General features: G+C 40.1%; 1 protein-coding gene across 2 annotated transcripts in view; it reads right to left on the reverse strand.

Annotated features, from left to right (window-relative positions):
• LOC122548766 (piezo-type mechanosensitive ion channel component 2) overlaps positions 1-23491 on the reverse strand; it is a 782240-nt gene that overhangs the window by 210234 nt on the left and 548515 nt on the right. For both annotated transcript variants that reach the window (XM_087986703.1, XM_087986702.1), the window contains exons 16-17: positions 18162-18310; positions 16286-16459 (exon numbers count right to left, since the gene is read on the reverse strand). In XM_087986703.1, coding sequence (XP_087842829.1) covers positions 16286-16459; positions 18162-18310 — 323 coding nt within the window. The remainder of the gene's footprint in view (positions 1-16285; positions 16460-18161; positions 18311-23491) is intronic.

Raw genomic sequence — 23491 nt, forward strand, 5'->3', positions numbered from 1 at the left:
ATTGATCTAAAAGTTAAAGTTCTAAATTGGAGTAAGGCCAATTTTGATGATATTAGGCAGTAACTTTCAAAAGTTGATTAGGAGAGGCTATTTGCAAGTAAAGGAACAGTTGGAAAATGAGAGGCCTTCAGAAATGGGATAACAAGAGAACAGAGACATATGTTCCTGGTAGTGTTAAGGAAAAGGCTGGTAGGTGTAGGTAATGATGGATGCTGCGAGAAATTGAGGGTAAAGCGCTGCTTCATCTGGAAGGTGTATTTGGGCCCTTGGGAACTGACGAGGGAGAAAGATCTAAGGAAGGGTCACTTGATCCGAAAGGTTATCTCTGATTTCTCTTCACAGATGCTGCCAGACATGCTGAGCTTTTCCTGCAATTTATATTTCTGACTGTGATTTACAGATTCTACAGTTCTTTTGGTTTTCAATACAGAAATTAAGGCTCTGGTCAAGGAAAAGGAGGAGGCATATGTCAGGTATAGACAGCTGGGATTGAGCAAATCCTTAAAGGAGTATAAAGGCAATAGGAATAATCAGGAGGGAAATCAGGAGGGCAAAAAGGATACATGAGATAGCTTTGGCAAATAACGCTAAGGAGAATCCAAAGAGATTTGATAAATACATTAATGGTAAAAGTGTAACTAGGGAGGCAATGCAGCCCCTTTAACATCAATAATGCCATATATGTGAGGATCAGCAGGAGATGTATTAGATACCAGATGAGCATTTCATGTCAATATTTGCTGTGAAGAAGGACATGGAAGCTAGGGAACTTGGGAAAATAAATCATGATATGTTAAAAGTGTTCATTTTATGGAAGAGGAGGTGCTGGACATTTTAAAACACATAAATCTGGATAAATCCCTGGGACCTGATCAGGTATATCTTCGGACATTGTGGGAAGCCAGGGAAGAGATTGCTGGGACCCTTGCTGAGATACTTGTATCATCAATAGCCACAGGTGAGGTGCTGGAAGACTGGAGGTTGGCTAATGTGGTTTCATTATTTAAGAAAAGTGGGAAGGAGAAGCCAGGATCAATTGACCAGTAAGCCTGATGTAATTGGTGGTTAAGTTGTTGGAAGGGAGTCTGAGAGACAGGATTTACATGCATTTGAAAAGACAAGGACTGATTAGAAACAGTCAAAATGGCTTTGTACATGGGAAATTGTGTACTTGGGAAATTGTGTACATGGGAAACCACCAACTTCATTGAGATTTTTTGAAAATACAAATAGGCTCGAAGGTAGGAGACAGAGGATGGTGATGGAAGGTTGCTTTTTGGACTGGTGGCCTATGACCAGCAGTGTGCCACTACTGGGTCCACTGCTCTCTGTCATTTATATAAATGATTTGGATATAAATATAGGAATTATGGCCAGTAAGTTTGCAGATGACACCAAAATTGATGGTACAGTTGACAGTGAAGAGGGCTATCTCAAAGTACAATGGCACTTTGATCAGATGGGCAAAGGCTCGATGATGGTAGATGGAGTTTAATTTAGATAAATGTGAGGTTCTGCATTTTTGCTAAGGCAAATCAGAGCAGGAGTTATACAGTTAATGGTAGGGCTTTGTGGAGTGTTGCCGAACGAAGAGACCTCGGAATGTAGATGCATAGTTCCTTGAAAATGGAGTCACAGATAGACAGGGTATGAAGTAGGTGTTTGGCATGCTTGCCTTCATTGGTCAGTCCACTGAATATAGGAGTTGGGTTGTCATGTTATAGCTGTACAGGATATTGGTTAGGCCACTTTTGGAATATTGTATTCAATCCTGGTTTCCCTGGTTTACAAGAATGTTGCCAGGATTGGAGAGTTCGAGCTATGAGAGAGGCTGAATAGGTGGGGTGTCGGAAGCTGAGGGGTGACCTTACAGAAATTTCTAAAATCATAATGGGCATGGATAGGGTGTATAGCCAAGTTCCTGTTCCTAGGGTAAGGGAGTCCAAAACAAGAGGCCATAGGTTTAAGATGAGAGGGTAAAGATTTAAAAAGAAGCTGAATGCAATTTTTTCACATGGATAGTGGTGCATGCGTGGAACAAACTGCCAGAGGAAGTGGTGGAGGCAGGTAGAAATTTGACAGTTAAAAGGCATCTGGATAGGTACATGAATAGGAAGGGTTTAAAGGACATGGGCTAAATGCTGGCAAATGGGGCTAGATCAGTTTAGGATATATGTTTGGTATGGACGAATTGGACCAAAGAGTCTGCTTCTGTGTTGTATAACTCTATGACTCTCTGACTCTAAGTGGAACAGTTAAAAACAAAATAATTTATCTGTCAGTAGAAGTCCAAAGATCAAGATACTCAAGATTCCCTGAAATGTGTTCAAGTAACATTTGCCACTGGCTAATGAAACTCTGAAATCCAGCAAATTATAACTTGAAACTGGGAGCGCCATAAATCATCAGGAAACTGTTATTTTGTTTGTCAGTTAGTCAGTCATTTGTATAAAAACTCAGCACTGGTTAACATTGACCATTTATAAGACCAGACAATTAGTCATATGTAATTTAAATTTACAAGTTATGCTGCAAGTTAATAAGATAAAACTTTTAGGAGAAAATACTACACACAAAATACCCGAGTTACTGTTAAAACTTCACACACATCTTATGATTTGTATACTTAGGATGCAATTAAAAATATGTTGCAAATAATTGGGATTCTACTGCAAAAACAATTCCAAAATAAGAATGATTTGCATGCTACAACTAAAGGCAAATTCAAAATCGTGTAATAAAACTTTGTGATAACTAATGGAAAGCACAATAGTACCCACCTATTTACTAACAGATAAACGCGCCCATTAACTTTGGCATGGCTGGAAAATGGAGTAATGTCAAGCACATAAATAGACAAAGAGAGAAAGAAAGAAAAGAAGAAATAAGAAACCACTAAAAATTGTCACAATTAGCCAATACACCATAAGGTTAGATGATTAGTAAGCTTAAAGTTACTACAGAAGCGATGAAAAATAATAAATATTAACAAAGATAAGGCAGGGTACAATTTTAATACTAATATTGAGGGAATGGTCGCATAATGGAATAGTATTGATCGAGATGTCTAGACTAATGATCCAGGGACATGAGTTCAAATCTCACTGTAGTAGTCAAGGAATTTAAATTCAGTTAATTAAATAGATCTGGAACAACTGCTAATTGGGAACACACAATTTCTGGATTGTCACAAGAGGCAATCTGCTTGACTTCCATTCAGTAAGACAATATTTTTAATCATTTCTTTCTGAATATAAACCTTGATAACACCCTAAATGTAGTCAATTTCTTAAGCTCCAGAAATAGTTGAATCTATAAGCTATTTCAGTACAGCTACAGAAGTAAAAGGTTTCCCAAACTAAAAGTAGGGCAAATCCAATCTGGATATTCACTGCTTATCTACCAACACTCAACCATCAGTAAAATGATCGATAGAATCATCCACAGTATTAGTTAGTGATACTTACCTGGCTAACAATGCTTAGTTTGGGTTCCATCAGGATTACTCCACTCCATATTTGATTATAACTTTGAGCAAAAATATTAATTATAGGGGTGAGGTGACAGTGACTGTTCTTGACATAAGGCAGCATTTAATTAAATATGGCATCAAGGAATCATAGCAAAATTGAGAACAATGAGAATTGGGGCAAACGTCACCATTGGCAGAGCAATAACTAATAGAAAGAAAGCTGGTTGTAGTTGTTGGAAACCAACCTTCTTAGTTCCAGGTCATTACGCAAGAATTCCACAGGACAGTGTCCTACACTCAACCATTCATAGCTCCTTCATCAATGACCTTTCCTCTATTAAATGGTCAAAAACGGAAACATTTGACAAGATTGCAAAGTTCCAAGTGCCATTTGCAAATCCTTAGAGAATTAAGCAGACTGTAGCTGGTTGCAGCAAAACCTGGACAACATTCAGACTTTAACTAATAAGTGGAAGTATAATTCCTGCTACCAAAATAATGACTGTCACCAATGAGTTTTTTTTAACCTTTTCTTGACCTTAATTGGTCTTCCTTCACTGAATTTCTTACATATACATGCTGGCTAAAAAAGCAGCTCTTAGACAGAATGTTCTGTGATGAATGGTTTACTTTACAAATCCTTTTTGACATTTACATGCCACAAATCAGGAATGCAATGAAGTGCTGTCTACTTGCCTGGATAAGTACAGTTCCAACAATTCTAGAAACTTGATATCCATCTAGAGCAGCACACAATCCACCACCCTAAATATTCACTCTCTTCACCATCTACATTTTTCCCATCTACGAGATGCACACCCATAATTTATCAAAGTTCCTTTGAAAGTATCTTCCAAAACCACAACCTGTAGCAGCCAGAAGAACAAGGGCAGCCTTTGAACTGAGTGGCTTACTAGGCCAGTTTAGGTAGCAGTTAAGAGTCAACAATATTCCTGAGAGTCTGGAGTCACAGATATACCAGACTAGGTAGGCATGGCCGATTCCCTTCCCTAAAGGACCTTAATGAACTGGATCTTTTTACAATAGCAATGATAATTATCATCAATCGATTTCAATTCCAGATTTATTAAATTAATTCATATTTCATTTGCTACTATGGTGGCATATGAAACCATGTCTCCAAAGCAGTAGTCTCATGATTAGAAGTTCAGTAATATTACCAAGGCAGCAGCATCTCTCCCAATCTGTGTATAATTCTTTGGTTATAAATGGTGATTATTAACATTTTCTACTGATTACTCATTGTGTCACCCTTCACATGCATGGGTGGAACCACAGAAAATCACCCTGCCCTTTCTTTTGTTGAGGAATGTGATGTAATTTGTAGGAATTATGAAATAAGTATCGAAAGTAGTGACACCAAAATAAATTATGATTCACCAACTGAGTGTAATTACGTACAAAATTGTCATCATATTGATGCTGAGTTACACTGAAAAATTTAAAATGCTAAGATTACATAAAAGAATGTGAACAATCAATAATGCTTCTAGCCTAATATAGGATCCTGAAACAATTGGGGTCAATTTTAATACAACCAAGCAGGTGGACTGTTATGAGGCATTTTTTTGAACATTCAAACCCCACTTTACTTGCACTAGTTTCTATTTTAACCTATTGCAGCAGCAGCATTCTGAAGGTGGATGAAGCTCTTACTTAAAACAGTTAGAATCACACCAAATGTAACAAATTGTCGAATGGTTAGAGCACAGGGGGCAGCAATTTATTCCAACAGATCAGTGTTGGCTGTTTGGAAGAGCAGCTCACCTAATCCCACTCTTCTGCCTTTTTCTTGCATTTGCAAATATGCTAATGTTTGCTTTTCATAAAACTATCCAATTTGCTTTCAAGGCATTGAATGAATCTGCCTTGGTCACAATCTCAGTCAGCGCATTTCAGATCCTGACCATTCTACTGTTTTTTTCACATTCTACTGTTTCTTTCTTTGCTGATCATTTTAAATTGATGAACACTGTTTCTACACTTTTTTTCCCAATGGGAGTAGTTTCTCCCTCTTTGTTGTTGGCTTCTGTCAGTCCAGATCATCATATAATCATCACCAGAGTTCTCTTCATCACTGACTGTGTGCATGATTGACATGTCATAACTTGGTCTATGTTGGTTTCTGTTTCATTGTAATGTAGTACCATTCTCAGTTATGACTTTGTACAATCTGGGTTGGTTGCATTTTTAGAAACTTTTGCGCATATCCAGATAACTGTGACTGGACTTTTGACTCACTCCCTTTATCCAGTGTGGAGCCATAGTAGTTCTTTACCTGCTCATTTGACATGCAACTCTTTCATTCTCCTCTGTCATTGAGGAAGAACGTCCTTTTTTTTAGAATGGTTAGGCAGGTTGTTAGGCAAGGTCATTTTGACTCGCATTCTGAAGACTAGTCATGAAGACTGGTAATCTTTTGTGCTGAATGTTTCTGAAATAATTGATTAATCGAATTGAATCATTCTTGGGATGTAATATGGCATAACTTTTGAGATTGCACTTTTTGTAAAAATTTATAGCTCAGGTTGTTAGTTTGCTCACTGAGCTGGAAGGTATGTTCTCAGATGTTTTGTCACAATGCTAGGTAACATCATCAATGAGCCTCCATTGAAGTGCTGGCGTACTGTCCCACTTCCTATTTATGTGGCTTGGTCTGTTGTGGTGGGTGATATCACTTCTGGTTCTTTTTCTGAGGGGTTAGTAAATGTGGTCCAAATCGATTTGTGTGTTGATGGAGTTCCGGTTCGAATGCCAGACCTTTAGGAATTCCCATGTGTGTCTTTGTTTAGCCTGTCCCAGGATGGAAGTATTGTCCCAATCGAACTGGGATCCCTCGTTGTCTGTGTGTAAGGATACTAGTGATAGTTGGCCGTGTCTTTTGGTGGCTAGTTGGTGCTTGAGCATCCTGGTGGCTAGCTTCTTGCTAGTCTGTCCAATGTAATGTTTGTTGCAGTCCTTGCAGATACATATAAATCATATATAGCGTTTGTTCTGCTGGTTGTTGGTACAGGGTCCTTTAGAATCATCAAGAGTTGTTTCACTGTATTGGTAGGTTTGTCGGCTACCATGATGCCAAGGGGCTGAAGTAGTCTGGTCATCATCTCTGAGATGTCTTCAATGTATGGTAGTGTGGCCCGGGTCTCTGGGCATGTTGCGTCTTCTTGTTTCGGTTTGTTGTTTAAGAATCGGCGGACCATGCTTATTGGGTGCCCGTTGTTCTTGAATACGGTGTATAGATGTTTCTCTTCGGCATCTCATATTTCCTGGGTGCTGTAGTGTGTTGTGAATCATTTATATAATGTCCTGATGCAGTTCCATTTGTGGGTGTTGGGGTGATTGCACCATGCAGTTGAGTATCTGGTTTGCGTGCGTTGCTTTCCTGTAGACTCTGAACCTTTAAGATCATAGATTATGTCAAATCCATTTGGGAACACCTGGGTGAAATTGCTGGCTTATTCAATTTTATCAAGCCTGGTATGTTCCATAAAAGTAGGTTTGATTTGAATGTCAAGAGTTGTGGCTATCCTGAAATCTGTGTATACTGTTAGTCCTGCTACTGTTAGTCCTGCTGGACCTTCAGTATCTCCTTGGCAGAAGACTCCAAAAATCCCTGCTGTGCTTATGAATTGGCATGCATGGAATTAGTGATCTGTTATATGCTGTAAGATAGTTTCTTGTACCATGGAACGAAATTTCTTTAAATACTTTTAGAACGCAGAGTAGCAATATTTTGCAACAGCTCCTGTGTCGATTTTGACTTAGGGTGTATCTGCCTACCTTTTAGAGACATACAGAAATAACAGCCAGAAAAGCTTCTGACTGTCTTATACTGTTGACACTGTATGTGAAGTTAACAATATGGAAAGCTTAGCCATCTTCTGAGGTATCTATTTCATTCTGTTGATTTTGCAATTCATTGATGCTTTCGTTGGTGCAAGCATAACACTGTTGTACTGTTTTATTAGTCACCTGTGTCTAGCTTGGTTTTTGAAAACAAATTTTTTTTTTTACAAATGTTTGCTGAAATGTCTTTTGCTGCCAAATAGTTTGCTGATGTAAAGAAATGTAAGAAAAATCTTGGGTAGGTGTGGTAAACCACATGTATGACAGACCTTGCTGGTTTGGTGCACTTTGCTGACCATAGCAATAGAGTTGTCTGCACAGACAGATGTAACTGATGTTGGCTTGCTATGACAGCTTCATGCTAGCATAAACACAATGGCCCTTTTCCTTGGTCAGAAAAGTTTGCTAAAGTATGATGTGGTGGTGATTAATGATTCTATTGGTCTCTTTGCAAATTCTTCTTTGGAGAAATAACACTCATGCCCTTTGCTGCAGCATCTCTCAACAAACTTGTCAATAGACTTCTGCGGTGTGTGTCTATGACATGAGTTGAAGTCTGTTAAGCAGAAGTTGATTTGTACTTTTTGATGATATTCAAGTACTAATGGATTTTTCTTCTTTTAAAAAGAATCATCCTTGAAAAGACTGGATATAGTTATTCTGCAAAATCACTCTTTGCTAATAGCAAGTAACATTATCATAGATCTCCTCTTTGAATAATTTTTTGCTTAAATTTGTGAATGAAAGCGACAATCTGATTAAATAGGTGTCATTCAGGGGCACTCACTGCCCAGTCCATAACTAAATGTTTGCCTTCCATTTCTTGTGAAAGGTTGTTTGCTTTATTTTAAATTGAAGTAGAGTGTGGGTTTTGTTTGTTCCTGTCTTGTTTGTTTTGCTGTTAATTCCTTTTTTTAACTTTTGTTGCTTCTACATTATTTTAATTTTTATTGCTGTAGCTCTTTTCATGACTGTTGATGCCTGAGGAAATCTTTAGAAATAAAGTAATAGATTCCAGACAGTATAGGACAATTGTACCAAATGATGAGTGATGATACCATATTTCAGTTCAGAGGCGAAGACTGTAGTGCTGGAAAAGCACAGCTAGTCAGGCAGCATCCGAGGAGCAGGACAGTAAACGTTTCAAGCATAAGCTCTTCATCAGGAATGAGGGGGTGGCCCAAGGGGGCTGAGAGATAAATGGGAGGGGGGTGGGGCGGGGGGAAGGTAGCTGTGAGTGCGATAGGCAGATGAAGGTGGGGGTGAAGGTGATCAGTCAGAGAGGAGAGTGGAACAGAGGTGAGAAGGAAGATGGACAGGTAGGACAGTTCAAGAGGGCAGTGCCAAGTTGGAAGGTTGGATCTGGGATAAGGTGGAGAGAGGGGAAATGAGGAAACTGGTGAAATCCACATTGATCCATGTGGTTGGACGGTCCCAAGGCGGAAGATGAAGTGTTCTTTCTCTAGGCATGGGCTGGCTAGAGTTTGGCGGTGGAGGAGGCCCATGTTCTTGGTGGAGTGGGAGAGGGAGTTAAAGAGTTCAGCCACAGAGTGGTGGGGTTGTTTAGTATATATGTTCTGGAGATGTTCTCTGAAGCATTCTGCAAATTGGGGTCCTGTCTCCCCAATGTAGAGGAGATCACATCGAGAGCAACAGACAGAATAAATGACATGTACAGGTAAATCTCTGTCAGATGTGGAAGGATCCTTTGGGGCCTTGGATGGATGCGTAGGCACAGGTTTTGCACTTTTTCCGGTGGCAAGAGAAGGTATCCAGAGTGGAGGGTGGTTTGGTGGGGGTGGGGATCTAACAAGAGAGTCGCGGAGGGAATTGTCTCTCCGGAATGCAGGAAGGGTGGGGTGGGAAATATATCCCTGGTCTATTTGTAGGTGCCGGAAATGGTGGAGGATGATGCCATGTATCCAGAGGTTGGTGGGGTGGAAGGTGAGGACTGGGGTGGGTTCTGTCCTTGTTGTGATTGGAGGGGTGGAGTTCAAGAACGGATGTGCGGGAAGTGGAGGAGATGCGCTGGACGGCATCATCAACCAGGTGGAAGGGGAAATTGTGGTCTTTGAAGAAGGAGGACATCTGGGATGTTCTATGGTGGAACTGGTCCTCCTGGGAGTAGATGCGGCAGAGGCGGAAGAATTGGGAATAAGGGATAGCGTTTTTACAGGAGGCAGGGTGTGGGGAGGTGTCATCCAGGTAGTTGTGGGAGTTGGTGGGTTTGTGGGCACCGCTTCCACCTCTTGACCCCCAGGGAAAGCGTCACTTCCGTTGGTGACATCACCCATGATCCCATAACCACATCCATAGATAGTCTCCGTTCCCACTCCCAGCTCTAGTCCCAAACCAGGTCCTAGATCCCGGCTCTGCCGTATTTTTACCATCCCCCCAGACCGCTCCCCCCCCACCTCACTGAAGATGAACAATCAGTCCTCAGTAAAGGCTTCACCTTCATCCCCTAGACTCGCAGATCAATGATTTAAATACACAGCGCGAAATAGAATGTTTCTTCCATGCATGTAAACCCACCGTCTCCCACAGCTACTTGGACTACACCTCCTCCCACCCTGCCTCCTGTAAACACGCTATCCCATATTCTCAATTCCTCCGCCTCCACCACATTTACTCCCAGGAAGACTAATTCAACCATAGAACATCCCAGATGGCCTGCTTCTTCAAAGACCCCAATTTCCCCTCCCATATGGGCGACAATGCCCTCCAGCATATCTTTCCATTTCCCACACCTCCGCCCTTGAACGCCACTCGTCCAATCGCAACAAGGACAGAACGCCCCCAGTCCTCACCTTCCACCCCACCAACCTCCAGATACATTGCTTCATCCTCTACCATTTCTGGTACCTACAAACAGACCCTGCTACCAGGGACATATTTCCCTTCCCACCCCTATCTGTGTTTCAGAGAGACTATTCCCTCCACGATTCCCTTGTTAGGGCCACACCCCCCCCACCAATCCACCTTCCCCTGCCACGGCAAGAAGTGCAAAACTGTGCCCACACCGTCCCTCTCACCTCCATCCAAGGCCACAAAGGATCCTTCCACATCTGACAGACATTTACCGTACTTCCACAGGCGTCATCTACTGTGTCCGTTGCTCTCAATGTGGTCTCCTCTACATTGGGGATACAGGATGCCAACTTGCGGAACACTTCAGAGAACATCTCCGGGACACATTTACTAAACAACTCCACCATCCTTTGGCTGAAACTCTAACACCCCTTCCCACTATGTCAAGGACATGCAAGTCCTGGGCCTCCTCCACTGCCAAACTCTACCCTGCGATGACTGGAGAAAGAACGCTTTATCTTCTGCCTTGGGATCCTCCAACCACAATGTGAATTTCACCAGTTTCCCCATTTTATCTCCCCCATCCAATCCCAATTCCAACTTGGCACCGCCCTCTTGAACTGTCCTACCTGTCTATCTTCCTTCACACCTATCCGCTCCACCCTCCTCTCTGACCGATCACCTTCACCCCCACCTTCATCTACCTCTCACAATCCCAGCTACCACCCCGATCCCCAGCCCCACCCCCATCCCCTTCCCATTTATCTCTCAGCCCCCTTGGGCAGCCCCCTCATTCCTGATGAAGAGTTTATGCTCGAAACGTTGACTCTCCTGCTCCTCGGATGCTGCCTGACCAGTTGTACTTTTCCAGCACCAAACTCTTCGACTCTGACTCCAGGATCCACAATCCTCACTTTCTCCACATTTCAGTTCAGCCAAGTGAGAGGACTGCTCAGAAAAAATGGCAGAACTAACCAGCCTTTGTACAAAAGTAGTTTTCCTGAGTTAAGAAAATCACTTTGTAGTATTAAGAGGTCATTTTTCCCATACATTGAATGTAGCATTTGACTGTTTTACTGAAGTTATCATGAAGATTCTGGCTACTCAACCTCATCTCTCACCATCAGTCATCTCATTCTAATGAGACAGCAGCCTGTGGCCCTCTGGGACTATGGTTACTTTACTTTTACCTTACTTCTAATGACGTACAACAATCTTTGACTGCAGTATCTTAACTTTCAAATTGGGAAGCAGGCTGATACTAGGCCTTTTTAAATGGAGGTACAGGACCTCTGGTTGGGTAGAACTTAAACTTGAAGAGTTAAGTATGACTCCTGGCTATTTCATTTGCAGATCCGTACTCACATAAACCTGCGCTGTTAATCTTCCAAATGCTTTCACGTGCAAAACAACCTAATCTTCAGTGAACATTCCAAGCATCTGCAAATGAAATCTGTAGTCTTTTACAAACAGTTATTGCAGTTGTCATGCCTCACTGGGATAATGCTCTGAGAATCAAGCTCCATGAATGCACAGGGTCATCACGAAAAGAAAAGATTTTAAAAAGAACAGAAAGCCCAATTAACCTGTCCTTTAGACCCGAGTCGACAGAAAGCATCACAAGTTGCTGTACTTAACAAGAATGAATATTTATTATAAATAGACTTTAGTTTTATGTAAACAATTATAAACCACCAGCACATAACTCTAATAATTAAAACTTAAAAGCCCTTGTAAAGACCCTCTTTACAGTCTGCAGTCAGACCCAGACAGGAGGAAAACACATCAGTATCATAGGCAGAGGGAAAAACTAGGAAAGCAGTAAACTGGTCCCCGTTTTCAGGATTTGATGAGCTGATTCTTGTGCTAATCAGAATGTTGCTTCTCAATAATCCTTCTCTCAATATTTTCAATTGTTTGCAGGAGGGACAAGATGATTGGATTGCACTTAAAAAAGATCTCTGACTTATTCACTAAAAGTTATAGCTGATAGCAACTGAAGGAAAAATAAATGGGTTTTCTTCAGGTTTAATTTTTACTACAGAAAATAGTTCCTGCACTTCTGGCGATCTGATGGCTTCTCCCAATCTTGTTCACAGCCCCAAGCTGTTCAACCACCTAGGAATCAATCATATAGATGCTGGAAGTCTGAATTACTACTTATACACAGCACATAACCTGTCTTCATTTTTAGTAGACTACTGATTGAACAGCAGCTGCGTAAACAGTACTTATATGTGTATCAAGTTACTTCCTTTTAGAAGCTACAGAAATTATTTAGCATTAGTGTTTTTTAAAAACAATTCTTTTTCATTTCAATCCACAATTACAATAAAGATAAAGAAAAACAAATGGTTTTTGCACTGCTGTCAAAAAAGATCCATTCTGCCCTCATGATCTGCTATAGATGAAGTAATGGGTTTTTAATCTTCAATATGGTACTTATACATGATGAGGCAATATTACATTAGCTCCCATTAAATAACAACCACATGTTAATAATGTAGTACTGAATAATTCAATGAACTTTCATTACAGCTCCTGTGTGTTTCCTGAAGAGGGGCCTGTGCCCGAAACGTCGAATCTCCTGTTCCCTGGATGCTGCCTAACCTGCTGTGCTGTTCCAGCAATAAAGTTTCAACCTGGTTCCAGGTACTGCAGTATATGAGTGTGTGCTGGAAATGTACAACTGGTCAGGCACCATCTAAGGAGCAAGAGATGCTGCCTGACTGGCTGTGCTTTTCCAGCACCACACTCTTTGACTCTGATCTCCAACATCTGCAGTCCTTACTTTCTCCCACTGCAGTATAAGCCCAAGTATTAAGCAATTCAGTTACAAACTGTAACACAGTTGTCTTAACATGTCATGCTGTAAGTGGTGCCAGTAAGTTGGAGACTGAAACCTTTATACTGCCAGGTCATATGCCATTATAATAGCATGTAATGATATCAAGAGAATGTCTTTGAAAGGTACATTGCATCTCTTACACACTTATAAATCTTCTCTAAACATCTCCAAATCAAAGGTGTACAATTTATTTAATCAATCCATGCAACTGAAGTTTGTCATCCCTGGAACCACTCTGATGAATCTTTTCTACATTTTCTCTAGTCTTCTTTAAAGTGAGGAGCTCAGAATTAAGGCTGCACCAATATAAATAACTTGTTTTTGTACTCTATATATTACTTATAAGCCAAAGATCCCACAACCTTTATTGACCACTTTCCTAGCCTGCCCTACCAGGTTTAAAGACTATTATGCGTATATCCTGGTTTCCTTTGCTCCTGTAGCCCATTTAGAATTGGACATTGTAATTTATATTGACTCTTTTGTTAGTTGAAATGGATTCATTCTCACCTGATTGAAAATGGCCCTCCCACTGTAAATTATTTTTACCCTGTATTGCATTTTGTCTTTTTTCGTAGTTAATGTAAAACATATAAATCTATACACTGTCCCCTAAATGTTCCTCTACTGACAGGTGATTCACTAACCCAGGTCATTCCCATAATTCAGACCATGTATCACAGGGTTTCTCTCATTAATATTCAGTAAAATACTGGTTGAAAAGTGAGGTGAATCCTCACAGTCTGACTTAGTTTCATTTGCCAACATTTGGCCCATATCCCGCTAAATATCTTTTGTGTGCAACCCATCCAGATGCCTTGTAATATTCTGATTGTACCACCTCCACCACTTCCTCTGGCAACTCGTTCAATACACACACCACCCTCTGCATGAAAAGCTGCCCCTCAGGTCCTTGTTAAATCTTTTTCTCTCTCTCATCTTAAACCTATGCTCTCTACTTCTGGACTCCCCCACCGGAGGAAAAAGACCTTGGTTATTGATCTATGCCCCTCATGATTTTATAAACCTCTATAAGGTCACCTCTCAGCTTCCAACGCTCCAGGGAAAAAAAAGCCCCAACCTATTCAGCCTCTCCCTATAGCTCAAGCCCTCCAACCCTGGCAATATCCCTGTAAATCTTTTCTGCATTCTCTCAAGTTTAACAAAATCCTTCCTATGGGAGGGAAACCAGAACTGTATACAGTATTCTAAAAGTGGCCTTACTGATGTCCTGTACAGTCATATCATGACATCCCAATTCCTATACTCAATGCACTGAACAATGAAGGCAAGCATGTTAAATGCCTTTTTCACAACCCTGTCTACCTGCAACTCCACTCTCAAGAACCAATGCATCTGTACCCCTAGGTCTCTTTGTTCGTCAACACTCTCCAGGGCCCTACCATTAATTGTATAAGATTTGTCTTTGCAAAATACAACACCTCACGTTTATCTAAATTAAACTCCATCTGCCAATCCTCAGCCCATTGGCCCATCTGATCAAGGTGCAATTGGACTCTGAGAAGATCTTCTTCACTGTCCACTACACCAACTATTTCGGTGTCATCTACAAATTTCCTAACCATGCTTCCTATATTCACATTCAAATCATTTATATGGATCAAGAACACTTCCCCAGGGCATTAAAAATACAGCAAGTGCTAGAGAAATTCAGATGGTCTGCCAGCATCTGTGATATGACTCTCAACTCTCCTCAGAACTTCAAAATTTAAAAGGGTGGAATTTTTTTATGCAAAAAAATCACCAATTCTAGTCTCTTCCAATTCTGAATCAAACTTGAATGTTAGCTCTGATTCTCTCTCCACAGACAAGGCCTGCTGAGTTTCTCCAGTGACTTTCTGTTTTTATTTTCCCAGAAGACTAACCTAGAATCTGGATTACCAGTCCAGTGACCGTACCACTACATCACATTGCCTCCTGTTCAGATTGGACTAAAAATTTATCTCAATGTATTGAATACTATCTCTTTGTGCATGGTGCAATACATGAATTAATTGATCATAATTATCTGTTCAGATCTTAAGTAGTTAAAAATGGCTCAAATATTTAGTCATTTTCTATTAATACAAAGCATATATTTCTAATAATTACGCTCAATTACAAGAGCCCAGAAAGATCAATGTTAGGCTAATCATAGTCCATAGAATCCTTACAGCGTGGAAGCAGGTTATTCAACCCATCGAGTCCACACTGACCCTCCAAAGGGCATCCAATCCATCCCCAACCCCCTACCCTATATCTGTAACCCTGCATTTCTCTTATCCAATCCACCTAACCTGCACATCTTTGGACTGTGGGAGGAAACTGAAGCACCTGGAGGAAACCCACTCAGACATGGGGAGAAGGCGCAAACTCCACACAGTTGCCTGAGGGTGAAATCGAACCCGGTCCCTGGTGCTGTGAGGCAACAGTGCTAATCATTGAGCCTCCATGTCACCCAAAGGATTTCATACTAAAGGACTCTAGGAGTATAGAGAGAGAGCAGGAATATGGTGCTGAGATAGAAGAGCAGTCACTTATATTGAATGGTAGGCTGGCTCAATGGGCCAAACGATCTACTTTTGATCTATGATTATATATTTTTTGACCGCGAGTCATAAATATAACATATTTTGTTTCCAAATTACATTTAGTATGTAAGAGTTATTTTTACCTTCATCTTCTGACCATTGAAGCACCTGTCTAATTTTCATTGCATTGAAATCAAAAATACATAAATTATAGGGATTCTACCAGAGCTGAATGGTTCAATTCATTAGGTTTATAGGAGAAAGTGAGGTCTGCAGATGCTGGAGATCAGAGCTGGAAATGTGTTGCTGGAAAAGCGCAGCAGGTCAGGCAGCATCCAGGGAACAGGAGAATCGACGTTTCGGGCATAAGCCCTTCTTCAGGATTCCTGAAGAAGGGCTTATGCCCGAAACGTCGATTCTCCTGTTCCCTGGATGCTGCCTGACCTGCTGCGCTTTTCCAGCAACACATTTCCAGCTCATTAGGTTTATACCCAAGTGCTGAAAGGACAATATAACCCTGTCCACTAAGCCTTTTTATTTCAATAACTTTAACATGTAAAATGATAAGAAGCAATAATATTTTATTATGGTTTAAATCTTAAGAAATCAAAGATGGCTAAAATTATTTAGATACTTATGATTAATGTATGACATATATTTAGAACAACAATGTCAGGATATGTTACTAAAGTCACAGATCAAGAAATATTCAGCCCTAATTACTGACTTGTCAAAATGTTTGAGTTTGTTTCTTACCTGTAGATGCTGCTTTCCTGTTTGCTGGTAACAGCTTTTAGATCAGTGAGCTCGAGAAACCGATCATGGAAATAATGCAGATGTAGTATACAGACCAGCAAGAACGATGTTGGGATGAAAATGCTAGTAAATAGATCTGTAACGGAGAACTGTTCTAATCCAAGATCCTTCAATCTTTAACAGAAAGAATAACATAAGGCATAAGGTTTTGAAATCATGTTCTGACTAAAATCAGCAGTTCCAACCATAATAATTGTTTCTAATTATAGAATGGAGTGCTAATTTTCATTGATGTACAGTAAAAGATATGTATTTATTTACTTATCATTGTCTACATACGCGGTAACAATTTAAAAAAAAAATCATGTTTCCTTGAATCATAATACACATGAAACTATATACAACGCATACTACACATGAAACATATTCAATTTGGCACTTTGATTTGTAACAATTATTACTGTTTACAGGTTTGCATCTTCTATTAACTTCATTCTCAGCATGTGGATATTGCTGGCAAGCTAACATTTATTACTTGTTCAAATTGTACTGAGAAGTTGGAGCGACCTTTCTTATTCTTTGCAGTACAGAACAACCACAATATTCCAAACGAGAAGGGCAAGGAGTATTTTATTCAAATAACTGATTGTTCGGACAACTGATCTGATCATAAACAAAGGAAGCGATACTGAACTTAATTATATAAAAAAGTATGTTTACAGAGTTTTTATTTCATTCAATTGACAAAATGTGTACAAACACTGGACATTGCTTAAAAATTCATGATATTTTACAAATAAAATCACTTTTTCGCTAGAGTTTGACTGGAGTCTGTGAAATCTTTTGCTGACATATTCTTTGGTTTTATCCCGGACCTTGACAGCAGCCGGCATCTTTCTGTTCAGTGTCGTCCCACCGTCCAGACTAACCCGGTGTTGTCCCTGCCTCCTCAGTGACCGCCGAGCCCTTACAGAGAGAGAGGTGAAAAATACAGGGGGCACACGAGAGAGGGGGAAGATTTTTTTCGCTGACTTCAGTTTCTGTCCTCTCAACAATATTTTTAGGGAGTTAATGTTTTCCTTGTGTTTCCTCTTGCCAATTTTTATTCCTATTTATTTTCACGTGTGCTAACTCACTACAACTTGCTGTTCCGCATCAAAAAATGTTACATTAAATTTTCTTGTCAGCTGAAAGATATTGAACTACTTTTTGTTTGGAAAAAAAGAGTCGTCATGGGATAATGGGAGGAAAAAAGCAAAGGAAATGGAAAGTGCGAGCACATTTCTTGACTTAACTCTCCAGAGAATGAGCTGAGAAAAAAAATTGTTGGATTTGCAAAATGGAGCGAGTCAATGTTGAGAGGGAATCTTGCTGGTAGAGCGCACAATTCGGGCTTGCACATACGTTGTTCTTTTTTGTTAACAGTCACAAACCTTTGGCCTCAGGGAGAATAAGTATTGGAAAGCCTTTTTATAAAAAGTGTAAGACTTAACTCTAACGTCTCGAATATATATTTGAAGTTAATTATTTATTAAAGCATACTTATATCTATATTCCTGTTCAAATTTACAAAATGAAGTATTAAATGGATGAGGAATATAATTTTCCTACTTCAATTGAAATGCATGTTCAGGGACATTGTGATCTTGTTTGGATAATTCAAAATTCAGGTAATTGATGTTTGGATAACCAAGGTTGTTCTGTATTATTAAATATCATATCCAACGTAACGTACAGATCCACACAACTAAATAAATCTGTGCACTTACCTGATTGATTATAATGTATTTCTGAAATTAACAGCCATTTGAGATAAAATAAGACACAATTTTAGGCTGTTGTCCAAATACCTTCTGTTTTTGTTTTGGTTACTTACTTTTCAATATCCATTCCTGTCATATTTTGCCACAGATCTGGGAATGACTTAAACTGATAGGTGTACACAAGGATCAAGACCAGCATAGTATAGGAAACAACAATAATCCAAAAATATTTCAGAATCCGCCGCCACCAATCATAGTGCACCTGAAAAAAATGTCTCTATGAATACAAAATAGTAAACTATCATTGGATTATAAAACTTAGCTAACTATAAGATGTAAATTCATTGTATCCCCTTACATCAGCCTCTAAAATAAATCTTAAATGCAGTGTGTAACAATCAAGTGGTACAGTAGCTGTAATTTTGCGATGTAACACTTCTCCTAAGTTATCCCATTCACAAAGTAATATCTCAGATTTTCTGATTGCACCTTCCCAGTGGGCTTGTTAAACAATGAAATAATTCTTAATATTGCTTTTCTTTACATTCATTAATGCTTTGTAGGTGTCACTGTCAAGGCTAGCATTTATTGTGAATTCTTAATTGCCCTTGTGCTTTCATGTCATGAACAGGAAAAAACTGAATGTTCAGTGCAATGTGACAAAAAGGGTCAAATTTCAAATGCACTGATATGCAGTAGTAGGTCATATTGTACATTTGACAGATTACAGTGCATTCAACACAACAGAGGATTTTTGCCATTGATTAATTTTCACTGGTAGTTCAGGTCATTGTCTGAACGCATTAAAATTCATCCTTTTCTACATGTTTTACTTTAGGGAAACCTTAATTATATCTGCCCATTTCAGTTAGTGGCCAGGCCCTTTATTTAAGGCTTAGTTACTTGGTCTTCTTGTACATGCAGTAAAATTAACACAGAGAAATTCGTGCTTGCATCATTTTATTTCAGATTGCAAAATTACCAGAACTTGTATTATGGCTGCTCATGTCTTCAAGAATATGTAGAGCACTTCATAATCAATTACTTACTTTTGCAATAAAATCACTACTGCCTGCAGTCAGAAGCGTACATCATAAATAATTTATAAATAATTAACTGTGAATGACAATAGAACTACTATGGACTACTTATCTCTATAAAATACACATAGCCACTCTTCTCTGCAAATGATCTACTTCGTTATACAGTTTACAACATTTAGCATCAATTACATTATCGTAACTAAATTTACCACATGGATTATTGTTCAATTGTATCTGCCTTTCATTAGCCAATTTGACTTAGAGTAATTACATGATGAGCCTTGACCAAGATCTTTATATCCCATCTAGCCACTGGAGAGGTCCTGGCAAGAAGCTCGTGTTGTTTATCTGCTCAAGAAGAGAAATAGGGATAATTCAGGAAACTATAGACCAGTGAGTCTCACATCAGTGGTTGGGAAGTTATTGGAGAGAATTCTTAGCAATAGGATTGATGTGCACTTGGAAAAGCATGGTCTAATTAGGGACAGTCAGCATGGCTTTGTGTGGGGCAGGTCATATCTTTCCAACGTGATTGAAGTTTTTGAGGAAGTGACGAAGGTGATCGAGGAGGGTAGAGCAGTGGATGTTGTATACATAGATTTTAGTAAGGCTTTCTACAAGGTTCCTCATGGTAGGCTCATTGAGAAGATGCATGGGATCCACAGTGACTTGGCCGCTTGGATTCAGAATTGGTTTGTCCATAGAAGTACTGGTGAAAGTGTGTTTTTCTGGCTGGAGGTCCATGACTAGTGGTGTTCTGCAGGGACCTGTACTGTGACCTATGCTGTTTGTGAGATACAGTTAGTAAGTTTGCAGATGACACCAAAATTGGAGGTGTAGTGGACAGTGAAGAGGGTTACCTCACATTACAACAGGATCTGGATCAGATGGGCCATTGGGCTGAGAGGTGGCAGATGGAGTTTAATTCAGATAAATGCGAGGTGCTGCATTTTGGGAAAGCAAATCTTAGCAGGACTTATACACTTAATGGTAAGGTCCTCGGGAGTGTTGTTGAACAAAGAGACCTTGGAGTGCAGGTTCATAGCTCCTTGAAAGTGGAGTTGCAGGTAGATAGGATAGTGAAGAAGGCGTTTGGTATGCTTTCCTTTATTGGTCAGAGTATTGAGTACAGGAGTTCGGAGGTCATGTTGCGGCTGTACAGGACATTGGTTAGGCCACTGTTGGAATATTGCGTGCAACTCTGGCCTCCTTCCTATTGGAAAGATGTTGTGAAACTTGAAAAGGTTCAGAAAAGATTTACAAGGATGTTGCCAGGTTGGAAAATTTGAGCGATAGGAAGAGGCTGAACAGGCTGGGGCTGTTTTCCCTGGAGTGTCGGAGGCTGAGGAGTGACCTTATAGAGATTTACAAAATTATGAGGGGCATGGATAGGATAAATAGACAAAGTCTTTTCCCTGGGGTCGGGGAGTCCAGAACTAGAGGGCATAGGTTCAGGGTGAGAGAGGAAAGATATAAAAAAGACCTAAGAGGCAACTTTTTCACGCAGAGGGTGGTACATGTATGGAATGAGCTGCCAGAGGATATGGTGTAGGCTGGTACAATTGCAACATTTAAGAGGTATTTGAATGGGTATATGAATAGGAAGGGTTTGGAGGGATATGGGTCAGGTGCTGGCAGGTGAGGAGAAAGTGAGGTCTGCAGATGCTGGAGATCAGAGCTGAAAATGTGTTGCTGGAACAGCGCAGCAGGTCAGGCAGCATCCAGGGAACAGGAGAATCGACGTTTCGGGCATAAGCCCTTCTTCAGGAAATGAAGTTGCAGGTAGATAGTATAGTGGAAAAGACTTTGTCTATTTATCCTATCCATGCTGGCAGGTGAGACTAGATTGGGTTGGGATATCTGGTCGGCATGGACAGGTTGAACCGAAGGGTCTGTTTCCATGCTATACATCTCTATGACTCTATGACTTGGATGAAATTGTAAATGAGTGGGTTTGTAAGTTTGCAGATGATACAAAGATCTGTGCAGTTATGGATAGTGATGAAGGTTGTCAAATGATACAGTGGGATATAGATCTGCTGTAGACATGGGTGGAGAAATGGCAGATGGAGTTTAATCTGGGCAAGTGAGAGGTGCTGCACTTTGGGAGATCAAATGGGAAAGTATACAGTTAATGGCAGGACAAAGAACATAATTGATGTACACAGATGGATCTTACAGTTCAAGTCTCTAGCTCCGTGAGTCAGGATGTCATGTTACAGCTTTATAAGAATTTGGTTAGGCCAAGAATTTACTTACAGTCTTGCATTCAATTCTGATCTCCACATTACAGGAAGGATGTGGAGGCTTTGGAGAGGGTGCAGAAGAGGTTTACCAGGATGCTGCCTGGATTAGAGGGTATAAGCTATAAGAAGAGGCTAGAAGAACTCAGATTGTTTTCTCTGGAATGGCAGAGGCTGAGGGGAGACTTGATAGAAGTTGATAAAATTGTGAGATGCATAGATAGGTTTGATAGTCAAAATCTTTTTCCCAGAGTTGAAATATCACATAGTAGGCTGCACGTATTTAAGGTCATGATGTGGAGATGCCGGTGTTGGACTGGGGTGTACAAAGTTAAAAATCACACAACACTAGGTTATAGTCCAACAGGTTTAACTGGAAGCACACTAGCTTTCGGAGCGCCGCTCCATCATTACCTGATGAAGGAGCGGCGCTCCGAAAGCTAGTTTGCTTCCAATTAAACCTGTTGGACTATAACCTGGTGTTGTGTAGTATTTAAGGTGAGAGGGGAGAAATTCAAAGAAATTGTGAGAGGCAACTTTTTTACTCATAGAGTGATAGGAGTCTGGAACATGCTGTCACGGATAGTGGTGGAGCATGATAGGACAGTTTAGGGGACTTTTAGACAAGCATATGAATATGCAAGGAATGGAGAGATATGGACCAAGGGCAGACAGAAGGGACTAGTTTAATTTGGTGTCATGTTCGGCACAACATTATGGGCTGAAGGGCCCGTACCTGTTCTGTACTGTTTTATGTTCTATAATGGTCTTTGGTATCACAGTATCCCAGCACATTGTTATTGATCATAGCATAATAAACTGATCTTGGCTGATTTTTCCATGGTCAAATTTTGCAATACTTTGCATGTTGTTTATTTTGTGTTGTCTGTCCCTTTAGCAGATGGGATACAAGATAATGCCTCCGAAGGATAGGTAGCACCGGTATATTGAAATTAAGGTAAAACATATGAATAAGATCTTAATGAATGTGATTGCCTTTTAATTAGTTTCATTCACTGATGTTTAAAATTTTACTTCTACTCTCTACCAAATACAGCAAAGTAGGGCAACTGTGACAAACTACTTACCCAGTACTATGGCTAGAAAATACATCAGATAACAGAATTAAATTATTTGTATACCATCACATTGTGGCTTTCCAAACAGGTCATCCATATATTGTGGAAGTAGCAAGGGAAATTAAAGAGCCAACAAAGTAGCTCCTTAGAGTGTTTGTTCTTTTAGCTCATGGGGAAGTTGATAAAAATTGAGTTTGGGCCTATAGGAGATTAATTTCTAGGAAAAACCTTTAAATCATTGACTTATGGTCTGGCATTTCATGACGAGGACAGAAGATACCAAAAGGTAGGAAATAACAATTTATACACAATGAGAAGAAGGTGTTGATTGTTTGGACAATAGTTGGCATGAAGATACAGCATGAACTGGTAACTGTCAATCATAGTTAGCTGATTAATATCAAGCCATGCAGGTATACTCTGAAAAATCAGGGCAGGGCCATGAGGAATGATGCTTGCCTGAATATAGTAGTCATAGTATCATTCAGAATAGAAACAACAAGTATTGAATACAGGAGTTAGGAGGTCGTGTTGTGGCTCTATAGGACACTGATTAGGCCACTGTTGGAATATTACGTGCAATTCTGGTCTCTTTCCTATCGGAAAGATGTTGTGAAACCTCAATGCTCTGACCAATAAAGGAAGCATACCAAGCATCTTCTTCACTATCTTAGTTACCCGTGACTCCACTGTCAAGGAACTGTGAACCTGCACTCCAAGGTCTCTTTGTTCAGCCACACGCCCGAGGACCTCACCATTAAGCGTATAAGTCCTGCTAAGATTTGTTTACCCATAATGCAGCACCTCACATTTATCTAAATTAAACTCCATCTGCCACTTCTCAGCCCACTGGTCCATCTGATCAAGATCCTGTTGTAATCTGAGATAACCTTCTTCGCTGTTGGCTATACCTCCAACTTTGGTGTCATCTGCAAACTTACTAACAATACCTCTTATGCTCACATCCAAATCATTTACATTAATGATGAGAAGTAGTGGACCCAGCACCAATCCTTGTGGCACTTCACTGGTCATAAGCCTCCAGTCTGAAAAACAACCCTCCACCACCACCCTCTGT

Source organism: Chiloscyllium plagiosum, unplaced genomic scaffold (assembly GCF_037043375.1).
Source record: "Chiloscyllium plagiosum isolate Xiang-an unplaced genomic scaffold, Cpla_swu_hap1 HiC_scaffold_4, whole genome shotgun sequence".
NCBI lineage: Eukaryota > Metazoa > Chordata > Chondrichthyes > Orectolobiformes > Hemiscylliidae > Chiloscyllium > Chiloscyllium plagiosum.